This window comes from Phasianus colchicus, chromosome Z, assembly GCF_987193195.1.
Source record: "Phasianus colchicus chromosome Z, bPhaCol1.hap1.1, whole genome shotgun sequence".
Taxonomy (NCBI): Eukaryota; Metazoa; Chordata; class Aves; order Galliformes; family Phasianidae; genus Phasianus; species Phasianus colchicus.
In genome coordinates, this window is record NC_143476.1 from 16,066,967 (window position 1) to 16,089,796 (window position 22,830).

The window sequence follows — 22,830 nt, forward strand, 5'->3', positions numbered from 1 at the left end:
AACAGGAATCTACTTATAATACAGATACTTCAGAAAGTGGCTTCCACTGTAAGGACAGTGCTTCTGAAAGTCACAAGAACTTCCATGATAATAATACTCTTCCAATATTCAGAGTTCATGTCAAATAAAAGAGTAACTTGAAAGGTAACTTGTCCACTGGGTGATGGACTAGTTAATGTAATCTGCATTAATCACTTTGAGGTCACAAATGAACTGATGATTTGCTTGAACCAATGGTAGAACAAAGCCAACTCTGAAGTAATCCTTACAAGCAATGAATGTCAGCATTTCTAGCAAGCTTTTCAATGAAGTCAGATAAAAACATCTGGTCTTACCAAGCTCATTCATAGCATGCCTGTGTTCTTCATCAAATGAAAGTTTCATTAAAACACACACTGCAGGACAGATTTGATGATCAACTGGTGCAGGCACTGATCCAGAAATAGGTAGCAGTTAGTATTATCTAAGTGTATAATTTGTACAAATCATAAGATTTTCAAAAAGATTCAAAACTTAACGAGAAATTGCAATTTTGTTTGGATTTTGTTTCTTCCTTTTAACCCACAAATAGACAAATACTTAGGAATATTGCTAATAAATGTGTACACATAAGATGCCTGAATAATTCTATATACGACCAAGAAGACATATATGTACTAGAAATATAGTTGGTGCAGAAGAAAGAAGTTAGAGAGAATCAATGTATGCATTACATAATGTAACTACTGGTAAAACAAACAAACAAAAACACCAAAAACCAACACTAGCAACAACAAAAACCTTATTAATTTTGAAAAACAAAAAAATTACTGAAAATAAATCAGTAAGGTTAAGTATTCCAGCAGCATTAAATAATGCAGCATCTAAAATGAATCTGTTTCTTTGGGTGTTAAGTCCTGAGAGAACTGCTACTAATATGGTATTTTAACACTGAAATAGTTTCATGTACAGCATTAAAAATAATAATTCACATAATATTGCCTAGAGTGAGACTTTTTTAAACTCTCCTAAATGAAATGTGTATCTCCTGAATGCATCTGAATGAAAAACAATTTGGGATTATTTATTTATTTAGATACACTGCATTATGCACTGACATGTAAAATAGCAACTAACAGAAATTTACTGTTAATTCACAGATCATCAATGTAAAACACTGGGGTTATTACTCGGAATGCATCTGAAAGTCTTATGATTTAAAGAACAAGTTTATAAGTAGAGTTTCATATCCATAATAGATGATACTTCCTAATGCTACCTCAACTTAAAAAGCCTATCTATACATGCAGTCGCACATACTATATATGCTGATACCCAAACGTTTCACAAACCTTACATACATTTACCAAGAAGTTAAAGTCAGTTGTATTCTTTGTAAACTCACTGTTTATCAAAATTTATACAGCTGGAAGAACGTACTTGGGTTTTTGTCTTGGTCCATGCCTTGTTCATGTGCTTCCTGCCATTCCCAACATGTTTCACAGTAAGCACGGATCTGCTCCAAAAGATGGAGCACGCGGATTTCCCGTCTGCCTCGCTTATCATCAGGCTGGGAGTGAATGATGTTATGCAGCGCTGCACTGGCTCTGGCACGGGCTTCCTTACTACCACGAGAGTTCCCTAACAAGACAGAGTCTTTATCGTTGCCATGTAAAAGCTGGATGAGAAGAGGAAGACATCCAGACTGACGCATAGCTATGCAGCTGTCTTGAGAGCTAGACATTGCTAGCAATGTTCTTGACATGTCATCTTTATCATGAGTACCAAGCATTGATAACAATGAGTACACCATTTCCACCTGTAGGTCAAATGATTTTAAAAACAGAGTTACATTTTAAAACTACACTGTAAAATAAGGTTAAGTGAAATCTGAATGGTACAGATGAGGAAAACAACCAGGAACAAACAACTGATTTAATGATGCAAGAGCCTGTGCTATTTAGAAATAATTAAGTACTATTATTACTTCACCATCTATGACCCTAATAAATCTCACTTTGAGGTTTAATAGCTAGAACACGTTGGCGGTAACTGTAGGTAGCTGTATTAGTCTGCAAAAATAATGGTGAAGACTTCTAACTTTCCACTGTGCAAAATGATTAAATAAACAATCATGAAAATATATTACTTTGAAAATGTAAAATATATTTAAAATTAACTCTATCTTAAAAAAAATAAGTTCTGTATGAATTGCACTTTCATGCAGAAATGCTCTTCAGTGAAAAATTATTTCTTTTGTTGGCATTTTAAAAAGTATCAAGACAGGGGAAGAGTGATTACATTAATTTCTGCTTTACATTGTAGTAAAATATCTTGCATCTACATATTCTCAAGCTTTCACTTAAAACAGTTTCAAATTAACCAACCATTTTTTGTTACGAGTGACTTGCAGATGGACCAGGTTACTTACAGCAAAAGCAAAACTGGAGAATTAAATTAAAACTTTCTTCAAGTTTACCAAAGTAAAATCAGAGAAGGAAACAAATGCTCATTTACTACATATCATCTAAGTACAAAGCAGTTGTAGAATTAAATAAAACCGTATAAACCAAACAGTACACATCTAACTCAAAACAACCAACTTTCACATTAAAAAATATGATTGATTCTTCATGGATTCCTTTGTTGATCTGTGGTCAATGTATGGTTTGATTTGTCTTTCCCATTCTGTTTTCCTCATTAGTAGATTTACACTGAGAACTGCATTTGGTTCCTTCAGTGAGCTTTTAGTAGAATAACATAGCGTAGAAGATGGTAGAGATATTATCTAGAACTCCTGAACCCTATCTGAACTCCTAAAGCCAACATAAACAGCAAAATTCAAAATCACAGCACAACATAAATAAACTATCAAAGGGAATTGTGGGCATTTCTTTAGAATGTATTAACGAGGAAATGACACTCTGGAATTCTAGACCAAGTTTTCTACAAAAAGTCAGATTTTGGTACTAGCTAGTACAAGAATGAATGATTTTGTTTCTTCCCAAAAAATTCGAATGTATCTTGGGGTAAGTACAAATACGTAGTTATACAAAAATTATATGGCAGTGAATAGACTAAGCAGCAAATCTGCTAACGTGTGTCTTCTAAAATACCATAGGACTGTTGGAACAATGGAAGTCTTGATGTCTGTAAAACTATATTGATTCCATGCAAAATCCACTGAAATAGTCTTGGAGCCTATCTTATAACAACCTAGCATCCTGATTTCGAAATTCTTGGTCTGGAAAAATTCATACGCAGTATTAAAACAAACTGCTTGGATTCATAAAATACAGTGAATTTAATCTGCTTTATGTATGCCTTTTGACAGATATTTCAAGTGGTAGCTTTAATCCACAGTAATTTAGACTTGAAAGATTTAGACTTGAAAGATAATTCTTCTGTCAGAGAATAAAGCTGAAGAAGCCACCAAAATCTGACCTCCGAGTTGTGGCAAAGACAGTATAGGAAGAAGTATGAAATGTTTTTTTCTCTCTCCCTCTCTGTATACACACACTGCACATAAAGACATCTCTTTCTGGATCTGAAAATACACTGCTCTATTTAGAATCTGTGCCACATGTTCATGTGTATCAGTACTAAGCTTTTCTTATCCTACAGCACACTAAGCGCAGTCTATTTCTTTGCATGTATTTTTTTTTTTACATTTTCCATGTATTAAGGGTTATCCATCTGTCTGCAGCTTCAGGGAATTCTACAGTTTGCAGTGAAAAAACCTGTTAACAAACTAACCAACATTACATTTGTTTGTGGCATGCATACTGCGCAAGACAGAAGTTCCAACATTATAGCAACATATTTAAGGCCCAAAGTAATCAATATGATGTCAAGACAAATGGCTCATGGAAGACAGGGCCCAGTACCCTGGCCATACTATTGCTGAGTCCAGAGGCATTACAAACTCCAGTGTTTCATGAACTTATGTGTTACAAATTTGTGCTTTTTTCCATCTCTTTCATGCTGCAAATATACTTTTGAACACACTTTGTTGCAAATAGACACCACTGTGAATGTTTTAAATAACTTCTTAAAATTTTTGGTCTGTTTAATTCCTTATCAATTGCTATGTTTTGTGAATCTGGTCCTGAAAAGTATTTCAAGAACTGATTTTAAAAGTTTCCATCATGGAGTACAAATCAACATCATGGAGTTCTTAAATACTCTAGGAACTTCTAGCAATTGCTTCTTCCATACTGCAGTAACTTTTAATTAATTGTCAACAAGTAAAAAAAAAGTAATTCTGTGCATATATATAAAAGCTAGAAAATATTGTTAAATTATATCTCTATAAAATTACTACATGAGAATAGATTATTCAGCTAATATTAGTACTACTGCCAGAAACAATGAGGTTATTGTATTAGTAAAAATGTAGCATTAGCGACCTGTGGTTTGTAATCTTCGGTTACCTTGGTACCCAGATGACTTGTCAGTCTGCGAGGTACAGAGTAGTTATTACTAGAGCTCATAACACTGGCTGTCTCATGGTCCATTCGAGCAGCAGAACCCTACAAATTAAAACAATTCAATACAGTACAAAGTCTAACTGAATTAACAACTATTGTCTAATTGCATTCCGTTTCAGCACTAGATCATGAAATCATAAAAATCAGTTACGAACTCTCAATATATTTTGGTTAAGTCCTTGCTGCTCTGACACTACATAGATGTCACTGTTAAGCTGGACTTCATTACAACTTCTCCCAAAACCCACTCTCAGCGGGGTTTTATTTTCAACCTGTTCCAATGCTTCACCATCCTCTATGTGAAAAACTTCCTCCTAATATCTAACACAAACCTTTCCTGTCTCAGTTTAAAACCATTCCCCCTTGTCCTATCACCATCCACTGTCGTAAACAGCTGTTCCCCTCCTATTATATTATATGCTCCCTTCAAGTACTGGAAGGCCACAATGAGGTCTTCCTGGAGCCTCCTCATCTCCAAGCTGAACAAGCCAGTTCCCTCAACCCTTCGTCACAGGACAGGTGCTCCAGCCCTCTGATCATGTTCATGGCCCATGGTCTCTGGACTCATTCCAAGAGCTCTTTGTCTTTTTGTGCTGGGGGCCCCATGCCTGGATGCAGTACTCCAGATGGGGCCTCAGAAGAGCCAAGTAGAGGGGGGGACAATCACCTCCCTCTCCCTGCTGGCCACCCCTTTTTTAATGCAGCCCAGAACACAGTTGGCCTTCTGGGCTGCAAGCGCACACTGCTGGCTCATGTCCAGCTTCTCATCCACCAGGACCCCCAAGTCCTTCTACACAAAGCTGTTCTCAAGAAGATCTTTGCCCAGTCTGTATGAATACCTGGGATTGCCCCAGCAATTCGTTTATAATTCATTTATAATCTCTATTTTCATTGAAAAAAAGGAGGATTTTGCAACAAGCTGAATTAAGATTTTAAAGAGTGAAAAAAGGTTAACTCTACATTTATGTCAGGTTACATATTGTATAAAACTGTATATACATCTCTGTAACACAATCAGATAAGCAAGAACTGACAAGATAGGAGATCCACCTGGACAAGGACTAGCCATACTTAAATTTGTCTGTATCAAAAGCAAATTATAAATGGATTAAACTGTTTTATTTTTTAATAAAAAGCTATAAAATGATGATACAATTTCCTGCAATTTTCCTAAAAATTATAATGAATATTATGTCCCTACCTATGGTAGCAAGACCTCTTATTAGCATATTTGCCCTTTTAATCTATTCTGTGTATTTACATTTTTTCTTTCTCGCCGCTGCTATCTACTCACTCTGTATTTTCTGTCTTTGCTGCTGCTCTTTCTTTGTCTCTTCTTCCTACTTGTGAAGTTTTCTCATGCCACTCCTTCCTCATTCAGTTTGGGAAACTAAAGTAAGTATCTGAGTAGCCAACACTTTAAAAGAATATTGTTCTATTTACTTCACTTCTGTACTAGTGAAATTAATCTTCTATTACAACTGAGAAGAATGCTTTACAAGATTTAAGCCTTCTCAAGCCCAGATCTCTCTGTCTTTGTTGCTCTTCTCTGTACTGAAGGAATGTCGTTTTCCCTCTAATATAAGGAAGAAAATTTTCTAAAAGTTCTTCGTTTGTTATGTATACTTAAGTGAATATGTTACCTACCATGATGAAAACAGATGTTGATATATATTGATTTGGAATCATGTTTGCTCTTTCAATGTTATATCCCTCCCCCATCAAATAAATTCCAAAAGTTGAAAAATTACTTCATATTCTGTTTTTAAACACTAACTGTGAAGGAATCACAAAAGCTTCACAAGCATAAAAAATCATAGTTATTAGAGGACCATGTCAGTGAAATCTAAAAAGTCATGCAAAAAAGTAACAATTTTAAAGCATGTTTCAAGGTCATGTTTTAACATGACTTGATTGGCAGAAAAAAAGTACCAAGCATTTTCTCTGCTCTGTGGCACATTTTCTTCATGAAGTAGGCAACCTAGCTGATTTCCTTCATAAAGCTTGCGAAATGAAGGAAAGCAAAAATTCAGCTTCAGTGCCAAGACAGTATAATGGAAAAGAAGACAGTTGGAAGATGGTACAGAAAAGGTCATGACTGAATCCTGAAAGATCCCAGCTTCAATTGGCAGTATTTCAAGTAACATTGATTATATGACTACAAAAATAATTAGACCTAAATAATTTGGTTTAAATTTCTTGTGTTCTACTTAGTAGTGACTGCTCAACAAAACAAAGTACATTGAGCTGCTTTATCAGAAATAAACATTATGCACAACCCATTAAGCCTCCTCTCTGTGGACTTGTACTGCAAGTAAATAATCCCCAGACTTCTCTTAGAATACAGATTCAGATCCCTATATCTATCATCCTCCAGAAGGAAAGGATATATGTTTTAAACATTTTTATGAAGCAAAGTTGAAAACTGCTAAAATCACAAACACAGGACCTCAAATGAAGAATGAATGAATCCTCCACTTGAAAGAGTCTGCCAGAATACGACAATCCATTCTTCCTTCCTTCCCTGTGAAGTATTTGTTCTCCAAAATAACTCCCGATTCATGCAGTAAAGGTTGATGATGCACCCACAGTGCATCAATTATTTAAATACATTATGCTTTCAACCTCCAAGCTGTGCTGAACTATTTCTTTTCTCCAAACAATAACACTGTCCTAAGAATGAGAGTAAAAGCCCCAAAGCAATTGCTCAGAGATGGCTGACGGAAGTTAATTCTAAATGGTTATCAAATATATTTCAAATGCAAAAATATGACCTGTGCTTAATGTTTAATCAGACGTAATATTCTAGCCACGGCAAAATTTATATTCTTCCTGGTAAATCTTCTTGTACACAATACTTTCAGAAGGATTTAATTAATTCTATTTCTCTAAAGTAGCAAAAATATTTTGCATATGAATTCAACTATTAAACTTCAAAGGCAAAGTCTGAAAATCCAAATTACTATTGAGAATGTCTCACCTACAGTTAGAAATTACGAAGTGAATGAACATTACTGCATGGTAAATAAATATTTTTATCCACAGAAGGAAGCCATACATTTTGATATTTCTTTTAAAAATACAAAAAGAATTTAACACTACCCTCAAAATAATTCTTGACATGTACTTCACTAATAAAAAGAACAGCAGTGATTGACCATTGAGAAGCATTTAAACAACTCTTCAGCACGCTTTCAGACTATTTCATGGATACTACTGTTTCAGAGCATTATCTAAAATAGTATTAAAGAAACACTAATGATAAGCTTGCCATTTAACTCTTCTATTTAAAATCACTGATGCTATAACAATCACTTCTAATGTAAAAAATTGAACCATTTCTCATAATTAAATCATACTGCTACTGTTAAAGTTCAGCTACAATAAAATAACATTCTCCGTAGTCACATCTGTTACATTTTTTCTTAGTATAAGGCAAATTAATTATTTTAACCAAAGAAAACCATTTCCTGTATTATGGAATGCTTATATTTCATCTTACAAAAACCATTTCCTTCCACCAAATACAATGAATTACTCAGTTCTAGATGCAGTGAAGAAATTCATACGTCTTTTTAAAATATGCAGGCATGCAAACAAACACTGTAAGGTATATAAAAACACGTAACTGTGCATTTCCAGAATACATCAATAAACAGAAAAATCAATTTACCTGACCAGTACTGCTAGTTGACATACTGATTTCTGGTGCTCCTTGACCTTCACTCTGCCTCTCTGTATCATGGGAACCTGCATCATGCTTGCCTTGAGGTGCTCTCTGTCAATGTAACAGTTTATGAAATCATATAAAGAAATACAATATGCAACCATGCAATGCCCTCTAGACTGTGAATCAACAATGCTGCATCTTCACAAAACCACGAGACAGTATTCTGTATTTCATGTCACCTCGCTTCAATAATTAACAGCTGAGACTGACTGTCTTAGAAAAACTGCAAGATAAAAGTAAAGCATGTCCTCTGAGGATTACAGCCCTGCAAGACAAAGGATTTGCAGTGAGACACAGAAACACCATTTTTCACCAGCTGTGCTCATGTCGCTATCAGAAATGTAACAGAATTGGAGCAAACAGCTGTCTTCCCTGCACTGTCACGTGATCCCTGCATGTACCAGAGACTACAGCTAGCTCAGTTGAATTAAGCTTACACTGTAAGACAAACAATTTAGGTCAACCTAAATTTTAACAGCAAACACTGCAGGAATAATCAGCCTGACATCTATAAAATTTATATAAATCTCCCACCAAGATATATTAGCAAATCAACACCAAAACCAGGCCTTTAAATACAGTTCCTTTAAAAAGCAAACACAATAATTGAGCTTTGTTCAGTATGCGAAGTATCCAGCATCACCCACTAGCATGCTTAACATGTTCTGCCTTTTCAAAACGGTGCCTAAGCCTGCCCTTACTGGAATCTGGAGTTGAAAAGGTATTGCCTTACCTCAGAAACAAGATTCTTTTTATAAAATTAGTTTTGATGTCAAACCACCTTGTTTAGACTCAGAGGCTACTACCATACATATATCCCTTTCATTTGTTTAAATAAATTTCTTATATTAAGTTCAGTTAACACAGGGTCCCAAAATGTTTTTGGGCAGTACAGTTTGCAGTCTGCCATGCTTTATGGAAACTTCTCTTTAATTTTTAGCAAAAACATATTTTTCTTCAATGTGCACACACTGAAACTTTTTCAGTTACTTAAAAAATGTTAGCTTCCTTAGGCATGTGGTGATCAAACACATACAGTATCACCAGTATACCCCCTTAATTTGTTCACATAGACACTAGTGTATGAAGCCAGAAAATATTTAACACTAAACATTATCAGAAACCAGTAAGTAATTAACTAAATGTTTAAGACAAACATTAAAAAATGACATATACATCCACTGAACTAATGGAAGAAGACTTGTCAGAGAACACAAGGAAATTACGTAAGAAAACTGAAAATGATGACTGGTAATATTTTTCTTAAACTGCATATTTAGTTATGGAAAACAAGAAGCCCATAGAGGAAAGAAAACTCACGACTTTGGAGACGGTGTTCTTGTTGCTTTAACCAAATTTTTCATTTAAAAACTCAACATCTTTGCCAGTATGCACAAAAATTTAATTGCTATTTATGTTCATACAATGACTAAAGACATTTTGGTTCCTGATACAAGAGTAGGAACTCAATCAAGATCAAGCCTTGCTGTAAAATATGCAGAATACAGCATATGACGACTATCTCTCTCACAGTATTTTCAATCTTGAGTGAAGTGCAATGGTGATCTGCACCCAAGCTTCCTCTGTAAGTAAGGACGGAATTTTCCAGTCACTAGATAACAGTAATTTTCAATCTCATGAATAAAGCAGTATTCATTGTACACAGAGGTCAAAAGCAGAAGTGTTCATTAGCAAGGCACTTGGGTTACCCTAGGGGATAGTTTTATTCTTCCAACAATAGCCCTGAATTAGGGGCACACTTTCTTTGAGTGCTGATGGTGTTTATTAAAAAGCTTTGATGCACCTAGAGCACAAACAGGGAGACATTTCAATCTTTCAACTTCAAGCAGAACTCCCCTCCGTATTCTCTGTTTCTCTCTTCTCATTGATCTAAGTTGTTTACCACATGCTATTTATGAAAGAGGTGGCATCTCATCCCCCTAAAAGACCTCAAAAATATGGCAGTATAAAAAGTAATCAGTGTAAGATCCAATTTCATTCATAACTGTAAGATCATTCTTAACAGAAGCACAGCTGATTATATTTTAAATGCAGCGTGCACTCACAACATGCATAAAGATACACACCCATGTTACTGTCACATGATTCATCCATGGGACCTGAACGTCAAATCTGTAAGTTCACGCCAAAGATTTTTTACCTCTTTAGCTACAGAAGACTGGCCTAATGGAGTTAACAGTAACATGGGTAGGAGATAGCAGATATTTACTGAAAAATGATTCCTTCATATAAACATCTATCAAATTAATGTAATTAAAGTCTTATTTTATATTACATATATGTATTATGTAAAAAGTGCATGCATATGTTCAAACATGGATGATTAAAATAAATTTTGTACAGACACAGCATTACTGTAACTCAACTAATATTAATCTCTGACAGACTAGGGTTAGTACAGCAAGAACAGCACAACCCTAATAGCATAGCATAATATAATATGATTCTGTGACATATATACAAACACATAAATATATATTACATATATATGACACATATATATGTCATATAGTAATTACATATATACGGTATATATATGAGTGTGTAATATAGTATATAATGCAGGCAGTGCAGCAAGGATAATATAACCACTGCAAGTATGCTGCCTCTGTGCATCACTTTTTAACACTGAAGTTAGGACTGGTGGATGAAAATATTTAAACCAGTCATGTCAACTAAGAATCAAAGAATGTATACAACAGCAGATCCTGTAATCTCTACACATGGTGGACACAACAGTTACAGAATGAACAGTGCACAGAACTGCTAAATAGAACTTATTCTGGACCGTGATTTTTGCACTTACAGCCATCTGCCATTTCTGAATTCAGACACTACAAAAGTAATTATAAGCTTTGAAGTTATAAAGCGTGCTTGTTTGCTTCTGTAGTAGCAAAATGGTTAAATTATGTGCCTATTATATCAAGATTGGAATAACGTCTAGATCTTGTCTCTGTGCTTTAAATGTTTCTGAAGTCAACAACAATCACGTCACATAATTTTGCAGAAGAAAGGAAAAATCTCTGTATATCAAGACATTTGCAAGTACAGAAGGACTTGATCCTTTTTGCTAAAATAACCAATTAAAATACTTTACTTAAATACCTTGTAATTGTGAGTTGTTGTAGTAGCCTCCTGTGTATTTATTAGGACTAAACACTATACTACACATTGAAGAATTTTCTTCAAAATATTCAATGACTATTATTTTCTGAACACTGAAAACTGATTTTTTCTTCTCTCTCAAAAGATAAGCAAGCCCTGAAATTGTTTATCAGAAATTCCTCTTCAGAAAGGTATGTACAACTGATGGTTTTAATTACTTGATGAAACCAAGACACAATGCACTTTTGTCTTTTAACTGAACATGCTAGTAGAACTTTTAACTGACTTATCATTAGTGATTAATGCTCAATAATAGCATGAAGAGTAATTCCAGTATTTCTTCCTCAGTTCACAGATAAGAGAACAAATAACTGACTACATAAATTGACTAGTTCAGTAACTGTGAGATCACTAGCTTCTGCAAATAATCCTATCCACCAGCTTATTCAAGTGATTTTTTTTTTATTAGGTACATACTAGAAACAAAAGAAAGTTCACTAACCTCTGCTTCTGCTGCTTGTGATTGCAGGAGCTGTCGTATACGAAGAATATCCTTCTCTATCTGCTGAATTCTTGCCACCCTCACCTGAAAGGAATGGTTTTATTCAAAAACACCTTTTACTTATTCCGTATAATGACAATATGGAAAGTTCATTGCAAATATAGCTAACTACAACAGCTTATATAAACAGAACTACTTCATTCATGTTGCAATCAAGTGTTCTTCACAAGAAAACATAGGCATGATTGCAAACGCTGAAAATACAATGGCTAGTTAGGTCTCTAATAAAGCTAATACTTTTTTAGCAAATTATTTCACTGCACTCTCCATACAGAAATTTGTGAGAATTTATAATGACCAAGCATCTTCAAAGTAGAAAATACTGAATGGCTTCTACTATGTTCAGTTATTGTGATGATTTGGGAGCTCTGTTTACATGAACAGCCTCTGAATATTTTCTGCCCCTACAAATCTCAAGGAATTTACAAGGCAAGTTGTAAAGCTACATAGTGCTTCTTTGGTCTGTCTGGGTTTACAGAGACACTTCTGAATCAACCTGGCTTTTTTATAGGAAGCTGTATTGCTACTCGTTTCTCAGTGCAAACATTCCATGGTTCATAAATGGAATGTTGAAAAACCAAACTTTACAGGATGCACATGCAAGCTGTATTGTGAAGCACAGGATGAATTACGATTCTCTGAAACAGCAAGTGAATAAAGTAAGAGTTAAATAATTGTGTGAGCTTGATAATATATAGTCGTTGACGCCAAAAGTGGGCAGAGAATAATTAGCTGAGTAACATCAGGATATGAACAGAATACTGAACTGATTAAATACTGGTTTTTTATCTGATGGATAGGTTCATAAAATCCTGACTGTTGTACCGAAATAACAGGTTCAGTGTTACACTAAAAAAGAAGGTTTTGTGCATCTAGTGGATGCTGCAAGGATTGTTATAACCAACCTTACTTAACATCTTTACAACCTGAAAATGAAAGTAAGATGAACTTTTTAAAAAGGTGTTTCTCCAAAAGATACCCATGGAATAGAAACACAATGTAATCTCAACATCTTAGAAATAAAGCATATAAGCATAAAGTGGAATGAATTCCTGAAACATTCATCGTACTAAGCTGTGGGAAAAGCATCATGAACACCAACACTTAGTAGAGATGCACAGCTACGAACAGAGAAGCACAATTTTGAAAGCAGCACATAAAGAAGCTCCACAAGAGGCAAACAGATCATTCACTCTCCTTAGTTTCTGAATAAGGAGATTCTTAAGTATTAGAAAGACAAAAAGGTATTACTGGAAATAACTGTACATTGGTGAAGTGATGAATGACAATATGTCAGATGTCTGTAACTCAGAAGAATCCTGCAGAGCTGTAGGAGTGAGTCCAGAGGAGGCCAAAAAGATTATTAGAGTGTTGGAACACCAAACCTGCGAAGACGTGCTGAGGGAATTGGGCTTGTTTAGCCTGGAGAAGGGAATGCTGTGAGGAAAACCAAACCACCTCACTGTGGCTTTCCAGTACTTACAGGGAGCTTAAAAACAGGAGGAATACAGGTTTCTTACTTGAGGCGATAGCAATAGGACAAAGGGGAATGATTTTAAACTACAGAGTGGAGATTTAGGTTAGAAGGCAAGGTGAAGTTTTTCACTGAGAGGGTGGTTTGGCACTGGCACAGGCTGCCCAGAGAAGCTGTGGATGTCCCATTTCTGGAGATGTTCAAAGCCAGGCTCAGTTGGGCCTGAGCAGACCGATCTGGTGGGGAGCAACCATGCCCATGGCAGTGGGATTGAACTAGGTGATTTTTAAGGTCCATTCCAACCAACTCATTCTATAATTCTATGACAGAACACTCCTCTGTCTCTGAGAATGACTCTGGAGTTTCCCTTAAATTGAGTCTCCTTCTATGTCATCAGCAATTAATTGTATAAAGTACATCAAGGGAATCTGAATATGTATACACACACATCTGAGCATGGGAAAATATTTTTCAGCAGATGAAAAATATTCAATATTGCAATTTGTCAAGTACCACTGACAAAGTTTTCAAAAGAGAAAAGATCTGAATCTATATCTACCACGTTTTACTTGAAAAATGTAAACATTAGACAACTCTTCTTAATTGATAATTTGTATTAAAGAGGACTTGAGAAGTTCTATCCATCAGAAGCATGCTTTGTATCAAACGGTGAACAAGCACAAAGAAGAAAATACTACTGTAAACAAAACTTTAAGAACTTAATGTAATTTGTTCAGCAGTGAAACTGAAAACAAGCCTGAAGTCAGTATATCACTTAAAGAAGACAAATTATTCTCTTTCCTGTGTAAACACAACATATCAAAGCATCTCAGGATATCTATCAGTTGCAGTATACTGGGCCTTAATTTGATGAAGATGGAGAGGGGAAGGCAAAAAAATTCAAGAGAACTTTCTTTTTATTGTATAACTTACAAGAGTCCTCACTCTCGTCAAACAAGTATTAAGTCAAACAAGCTACTATTAAAGATGAAAGAGGGTTCTAAATTTTGAGAAGAATCATTATTTAATACTTAGAAATCACTGCTCCAGTAGTACTTACTAAATAGCATTCTTTCATTTTCTGAAAAATAAGGTCTCATATTTTCTTTTAAAACACTTTGCTTTTACAAAGGTTATACAACTAAGTATATGTGTTAGAATATTTAAACACTTAAAGATTAAATTTAAAAACTTTTTAAAAATCTTTTTTTTTTCTCTCAAATGAGAAATACCATGTTATAAACTTCAGGTAAGAGCTGGTGTAGATAGTTAAACAAGCTAAAATAAATAAAGTCCTCTCTTGCATCTTCTTCTGTCATGTGGTCATATACAATCCTCAAAAGGAGTAACAAAAAATGACTGCTGACTCGTTTCAGGAGGAAAACTTCAGAGGAATCAATGACAGTTGAGAGGGGGAGAAGATCATTATTTTAAGGTCCTCCAGAAGAAGTGGCTAGTACATGAATTAATTGGCAATGGAAGGCTACCGGTTCTCGCACGGAATAAATCTCTGGGACTCTTAATGCAGAGAACTCTGCAGTGCTACCTTTGATACACTTCAACTATTTCCTTCCTTCAACTCAGATTTTGCACTGTATTCTGTATAACAAACATTTACAGCAGAAGGAAAATACAGAACAGTAAGGAAGTTGGAAAACCAGCAAGTTCATGGCACATTTGAACATCACAGTGAAATAGTACAGAATTTGCTTTTATGTGTCTGCACACCAGTGTACACCTGAACAGCTTTGGCACCTATCCAGTCAAAGCCCACAATAGGAAAATATGGATACAGTCACTTCCTATTTTATCATCTTTACATAATTATAATAGACACCATTTTTCTTTCTTTCTTTTTTTTTTTTTAAGTAAATAGGTGTTATGCATAAAGAACAAAACATTTGTGATAAACCCACAAGCAAACATTAATTCAGAAAACATACAAAGATTTCAACATCCTCTTGATAGGATTTTTTCCCTCCTGAATTTCAGAAAGAACAAGTAGGGAAGCAGCTGCCTAAGGGAAAACTTACTTTCAGAGTGAGAGAATTACAGCCAAATAATTTCTTCTAACAATTTCAATTATACTGCCTGCATAAATAACTTGGCCAGTAGCATAGTGTCTGTATCCATTTTGCTTACTTTACCTTATTCTACATTAGCCCATTAGTATCAAAACTCAGAAGTTTGATGACACACTGCTACTTTATACAACAGAGATAACCAGACATACTCAGGCTGAGCCTGTTCTGCCCTCACAACCAATTGACAGAAGTTGCACAGCTATATTCATGCAGGTCACTACTGTAGCTGCTAACATAGATAGCACAGTCATATGGCTTCCAGATCAGAACTGGTTATTGTCCAGCCAGACTAAAACAGGAAAGAATGAACTTGGTTCTCTCTTGCGTATATCCATATTAACAGATCCTTACACATACATTATGTATATACCTGACAGAGTTAGCACTATTACAGGAAATGTATTTTGCAAAAAACTAAAGCCACATAATTTTTCTGAGAAGTTTAACTATATGTAGAAAACACACTTTAAACTACAAACAGAATTAGAAATGCTTCATATGTAGCAAAAATTCTATTCATGTGAACCTGAGGAAAATAGCACCTAAACAGACTGTTTTTATTGAAGAGATTTGTTCTTCAAACACGTAAAACCAGATCATTTTACCTACTTGCTACTTAACATCCATGGAAACAAGCGGTAATAAATACCTCAAATAAACAGCCATGGGAGAATAGCTTTTATAAACAGTGAGTAACTGATTATCCTACTTACAGGTTTCACAGTTATGTTTTGAGTAATACTTCCAAATGTGGCTAATATGATTTGCTTACAAAACCGTGCATGTAGTCATCATGAATGCAAAACAACTCTAGGTGAGAGCAAGCAACTTCAAGTTACACATATGAATTGACTTATGGTCTCTGGTTAAGAAAACCTACCAGATCCTCACTGGATTTTATTCTGAACTTAAAGAGGTCTCTGTGAGCATCTTGAGAACTCACTGAGAATTGCAACCACTTCCATCATACCAGACTTTGATGCACTAGTTTTAGAAAACCAAGGTCAAATACCCCACTAGTTCTAGGTTTTTGTGGCCCTTTTTTTAATGTTTTAATAAAAATATATTTTTAAAAACAACTTTTGTTGTTTTTACATTAACTATATTATATATTTTATACACATCCCAATTTGTCTTTCTCAGTGCAGTCCAGGCAAGCCAAAAGGACACATGCTCTAAGCTATCACTGTGCTTACACACTGTTTGAAGATACAACTATCAATAACTTAATAAAATCACAGAAAAACCTTTACTGTTCTTTCTAATAAAAACTATACCTGTGCTCGCTTCTCCATATCCTGACAAGTACCCAATTGCTCTTCCATTGCAGCTCTGATTTGCCTTGCCTCATACTCCAGCTGCCTTCTGGTCATATCTGTTTGCAAGGAGAACTGAAATCGAATTACAGAGAAGGCATTTTAGTATATCAATTTTATGTAAATGATGAATGTGTTTGAACAAAGTGGAACAACTATTTTTCCACAGCAAAATTCATAAACAGATTACGAAGAGTAGATTACTAAAATACGGTTATGTTTTTAAAAAGAACACAAATTGTGTTTCAAACAACAAGCTACCTGCAAGTTTTGTCAAATGACTAAATGCAATCTATAAAAATTGAGACATTATCACTCATTACAAGCCTGGAATATTTGGTTACTAATGTATATCAGCATGTCAACAAAAATGTTACACATTCCAGGAGAATCAGTATTTTTGAAAATATCCAGAGGTACAAAACTGTTATTACAATACTATGGTCTCATTCTTACTACTGTTATCTACCCTATTTTTCAATATCCACTGAAAAAAAACATAAATGTTCTATTTGTAACAACAGCATAACTTAAAAGCACTCCAACTAGTTTATGATTTTAATGTAGGTTTAAAACAACAGGTCTGTGCAACCAGCACAAAAAAAAAAAAACAAACAAGAAAATCAAATTAAGTGCTAATTTTAAAGATGACAAAAACAGAAAAAAAAGGTGGCAGGAACTGGTGGTCCCACTTTTCTGTCAAAAGCAGGGTCTTCAAGTTAGGTATCTAGTCTTAAGTTAAGCAAAGTTTTTAATACTTCTAGCAAGACAGGTTTCACCACTTCTACAAGCAACCAATTCCACTATTCAACTGTCCTCATAATAAATCTTTTTTTCTTATATTCACACAGAATTTCCCATGAATAACTTGTACCCTCTTGTTCTGTCACCACACATCCTTGTGAAGAGTACCTCTGTCCTCTCTACAGCTGCTTTTTAAGCATGAGAAGACATAATTAGATCCCTCATAGACCTCTAGGCCCTTCTCTAGGCCCAACAAGGTGATTGCTTCAGCTGAAAGTTCAATTATTACCCACATGTACATATGTCATATATTTGAACATGTTGAAAACAGAGAAAGATCCAGTAAACATGTCTGCACATGAAACGAACTAGTTAATATTTTCGGAAACACACCAATACCTTCCTGACAAGAAGAATGTAAATTTACTGATTTTTTCATGAGGTCAGCAGTCTTGAAATTACATAGCAACAAGGGGGTGATGAGTAAAATGAAATGAACCCTATAGAGGATTAATGTTCTTTCATTTAAAGATCAATGACAGTTGCCTTTCTGAAGAGGGCAGAACAAGTTCTTTCAAAAAGGAACAGTGATGAGCATCACATCTATACTTAATAAATGGAGACATCTCTGTAACAGAAAGTTACTAGAACAGAGCACAAATGAAAAACAATGATTGCACGAATGAGATGAACAAAACTGGAAGGCTGAAACTTTCACTATAACCACAGAACTGTGTAATCAATAATCACTGACAGAAAACAGAAATGCTTCTCTCATCTAAAACTTCCTCTGGTATGGAAAAAGGAAATACCCAATCCAGTATATTCTACTAGCTTTTTTCCCACCAATAATATGTAAGAATCATATGAAAGTAGAATTTATAAATCATTTTGATTTTGGGAAAGGAGCTTTTAAGAATGTCAGAAGGAAGCTTTCAGCTACTGATACAGAAAGAAAGGTAAAGATTGAAGCACAATCATATAGCTCAGCAGCTGCACAGAAATGAGAAGGTTGTGCATTTCAGAGTGTTTAGACAAAGCTATGGACTAAACTGAAGCAAAAATCTGAAACGATGAAATTTTTTCAAAGATTAAGGCTTTAATTATTCTTAGAAAATTCAAATAGAACTGCTGCACTTTTACATTGCTTCTAGAAGCCTACACTCACTGTTTTTGGATGATTACTCAGCTTGCAAATACGTCTTCAAGAGCAGTTCTCAGAGAAGACTTCAACATTGTTCACAGAGAAAGTCAAAACAGTCAAACAACTACAAATATGTAAAACGCTACTAAAAAGATACTAAAAAAAACCAGGGTCTGCCCATTGTAGGCATATTCACAATTCTATCCACTGTTGATGGATAAGCAGTAATGAATAAATTACAACAAAACAGATTTTATGTAGATATTAAGAGAGGCATCCTAGTAAAAAGAGTTAACTTAATTGATTATCTGTTGAAATTGAGAGATTTGTATCTTAAAACCTACAATATATTTACTGTGACATAGATACAATTGACAATGCCTTTGAAATCTTTTTCAGGCTTTCTCTTCCTCTGGTTTTCTGATTAAATTGGCCACAGCTGAATGTTATGAATGCTGATGTCCAGCTACTTCACTCCAGTTACTGAAGTGCTTCCATATTCTACTTTCATTTCCAGGAGGTGGACTAATGCCTAATTAGATTTGACTCTATAAAGATAGGCAATCAAAACTGTGCTTGCAATTAATGCACTGCAAATATATCCAAGTTTCTGAGGTCTAACAACCAGAAACCATCTATATCAGAGATCTTCATTATTCTTATTATCAGAGATCTTCATTTATATGAATACTCATTCATATCAGAGATCCTCATTATTCAAGATTTGACTATAAATTATTTGGAGATGCTAAGGCAAAAAATTGGAGCAAGAGTATTTACACATATTACAGCACCATTTTACTTGCTGTTTTGAAAGAAGAACCCTTACATAGATTGTCTTTTAGGCTAATACTGCTCTCAAAATTAAAGGACTCTATTAAATAACAAAAAATTATAGAAAAAAAAGATCTCTGGAGCTTACTGATGTAATTTATTTGTCATAATAAATTTTTGGTGTTCCTTTCATAGTGGTAGGTATGAATTTTAAAATGAATTGAATATGAAAACATTATTTAGACCAAGTAAGCTTTACATACTAATTTAAAATGTTTTAAATGAAAACGACGTTACAGAAAATCATAAGATATACAAAGCAGCTAATCAGAGACTGTAGCATACTGCAGTTACTCACATTTTCAGTAAGGGGGAGACTATCAATCCTTTTAGTAAGGTTCTGAAGCTGGGCATAATACCAGTCCTTTTCTTTCTCTTCCTTCTCAAGTTCCGCAAGCAAAAGAGATCTATTGAAAACAAGCAAGAAATGTCTCATTGTTAAGACCTCATCAACAAATACAAATGCAGAAATGAGCACTGATACCAATAAAAAAGGTTAAGAAACAAGGTTTGAGGGAGAAAGCACAAACAAGGAGTTTAAGATTCCCTGGACCCAGATGAACAAATTGCTATGCTATGCTGAGCAACACATTTTAATTTCATGAGCATCAGGCCCACAGTTATAGATAAAAATCAGTATTTCTTCTCTTACCGCTTAGAAATCTACAATTCAGCAGCATTTAGTGAAAGTTAAGCACAGTTACTAATCACATGCTAACTCAAATCCTGCTTCTTTTAGACAATAGGCTTTTGTTCGATGCACTGAACTACAGCTGCTATTTAAGAAAAGTATTGGAAATTTTAAGAGTGAATACATCTCAGTATCATCTTACTAAATATGATTATCTTTACATCCTTTGTAGTTTCTCATCATTAACTCTGTCACCCATAAAAACAAAAAACACCAAGGTAAAGCACGCAATATCAAGTTATTTCTGTGATTATTAAAAATACTTAAAAGAATATTTTCTACAAAATGTTACAGACAGGGTACATTTGTAGCCATTTAGAACATTTCAAATGGGTATTATAAGCATACTGTAGAGCTGAACATTACAGGAGAAAGATAAGAAGTTGACTATGTGCAGAGTACCAAAAGAAAATGTATTAAAAGTTTCAATTACTGTTTTATCCATCCTTCATAAATTACACCAGTATAGTTCCAAAAGTTATCAATATGGTTACACATTATTTATTCTCATATCACTTTTCAAAATACGTAAGATTTTCAGTCTTACTCTGTATTACTGAATATTACTGGCAAGCATTACTTTCTCTCCCTTAACTTTTACACCCGCCTCTCCTTAGTCTTAGTTTGTGGTCTAAGCAAGAGCCATATGAACCTTTACAAAGAGCATATACAGTGAAGCTTTCCCTCAATTATTTTATTAATGCATTCCAAGCGCAACTTGGAAGGAAGTTTTTTTTTTTTTCTTTCTCCTCATGAAAGAACATGCAGTAAAAATAATTTAAAAGTATGTATTTTGAAGAATCTGTTTGACTGACCTTCTTCAAAAATGCTTAAAACTATTTTTGATAACATTAATACTCCCAAAGCAAGTATGTGCCCTAAGGAATCCCTCAAGTCCTTTAGACAGACTGAATGAAATGTGAGTAGATTATGCTTTGAGAACAGCTGTGAGCTCTGGCCGTGAGCTTTGGCCGTGAGCTCTGGCCTGTGTTCTTTGGCCTTCCACTGCCCATTCTCTAACACACAGGACCTGCCCTGCCTGATCTCTGTGCACCTCTTTTCCACCTCAGTGGAAATATGCTGCTGGGTGTCCAAGCACTAGTTGTGTCCTATTTGATAAATCAATTCTGCAGAAGTATAATTAATGCTATTCTTATTAAAAATATTTTTATTTCTAAAAATGTTTTCTAACAGCTCTGATCAGATTTTTCTCACCTGTTGCTGTGTCAAGACCATACAAAGACTTACAAATTGACTAGTTTTGCCTCTGGATTCAAAGACCTGGTTGTAGAAATAGGAGAGATTACTTTCAGCTAAGTGAACATTGATTAAGTTTCTCCTGCAAAATGCAGGGTTTTCAGTTCATGAGTGAGAGTCTGTTGTTCAATCTGTTTTGACATGTATAATGGATGCTAGAAGCAAGAAATGAACTTAGGAACCATCAGTACTCCATAAAAAACAATTCAAAACCTGGGGGCAACTCTTTAAATTCAATAGCATCAATTTTTGCTTCTGTGCAATGCTTTATTTGGGCTTACTAGTCTGTTATTATTGCTCCAGGAGAATTTAGATTTTAATGACGTCTTTAAGGTCTCTCAGTCCAATGTCTGAAGAAGTGCAGACTGCACTTCAATTTCCTTAAAAATAAACAGTATGTCTCTGTAGATGTGTTTGATGAGTTGCTCCATACATTTATGTTACTATCAGAGGTTACATCAACCAGAAGTAGAGCTCCTTCTGCAACCTTCTGGAATTTCATGAGGTTAAGGGAGAGCAGAGTTATTACATCTTTCTGCATTCCAAAACTGCATTTATCAGCACTGTCATGATAACAGAGAATATTTTGTCTACCACATGCTGTTAGAATCAGTGAAAATGCAACAAGGCAGAAGCAGTAAACTTTTGAAACATTACAGTGTTTTTATGAGTTAACAGAAAGTTTCTAATTTGAACCACTTTTTTAATGGGGAAGTATTTAGAACCAATTTTATAATGAGTTTTTTCAGAATTGACAAAAAACAAATGAAGCTGAGTCAAAAGGTTCCTTCTTTTGGAGATCTTTTCTGGATGGTTATGTCAATGTTATTGCAAGTCAAGAGGGAGAAGAGCAACAAAATATGTGGTATGTATGTGGTATACACATAATTAATACTTTCACTTCCATTGGTAAGTGATACAACAACAAAATCTTGAAAACCAAGCACTTTCTAAGAGATGCTGTAAACACATAGTTAAGTCATACAGTTAACCATGAAGAGATAAGAACATAAATCATAAGATGAGAAAAAGCTAAAAATCAACAAATTAAGAAAAAAAAATACAACAAACTGGAATAAAACAAGAGGAATAATCAAGAAATACACACATTTTCATAAAAAAATCAGCACCATCACCTCTAGTATTATGTCATAGAGCTAACAAAGATGAGATTATCTAAATGATAAAAGATAAACCATAACATAAGGTAACCTGTAGTTCTTAAAAGGCAATATGAGAACCTGTACCACAGTCTGAAGAAGTGTCTGACCAACAACACCTGGAAATAGCCAGAGAGAAAGCAGGAGAGATTTATTAAGCAGTGTATTCTAAATTGGTAACCTAAAACATTTTGGACTGGGCTCCAAGCAAACTGTTCTATATGTTTCTATTCATTGCA

General features: G+C 34.7%; 1 protein-coding gene across 9 annotated transcripts in view; it reads right to left on the reverse strand.

Moving 5' to 3' along the window:
- The window catches only part of APC (APC regulator of Wnt signaling pathway), a 93,822-nt gene that overhangs the window by 16,586 nt on the left and 54,406 nt on the right, over positions 1–22,830 (reverse strand). For 6 of the 9 annotated variants that reach the window (XM_031609905.2, XM_090132464.1, XM_031609906.2 and 3 more), the window contains 7 exons: positions 19,782–19,890; positions 16,723–16,836; positions 11,828–11,911; positions 8,143–8,247; positions 4,389–4,511; positions 1,420–1,798; positions 336–431 (listed from right to left, as the gene is read on the reverse strand). In XM_031609905.2, coding sequence (XP_031465765.2) covers positions 336–431; positions 1,420–1,798; positions 4,389–4,511; positions 8,143–8,247; positions 11,828–11,911; positions 16,723–16,836; positions 19,782–19,890 — 1,010 coding nt within the window. Of the gene's footprint in view, positions 1–335; positions 432–1,419; positions 1,799–4,388; positions 4,512–8,142; positions 8,248–11,827; positions 11,912–16,722; positions 16,837–19,781; positions 19,891–21,389; positions 21,456–22,830 lie in introns of all 9 variants that reach the window. The other 3 variants (XM_031609909.2, XM_031609907.2, XM_090132466.1) reach the window with 3 other exon arrangements.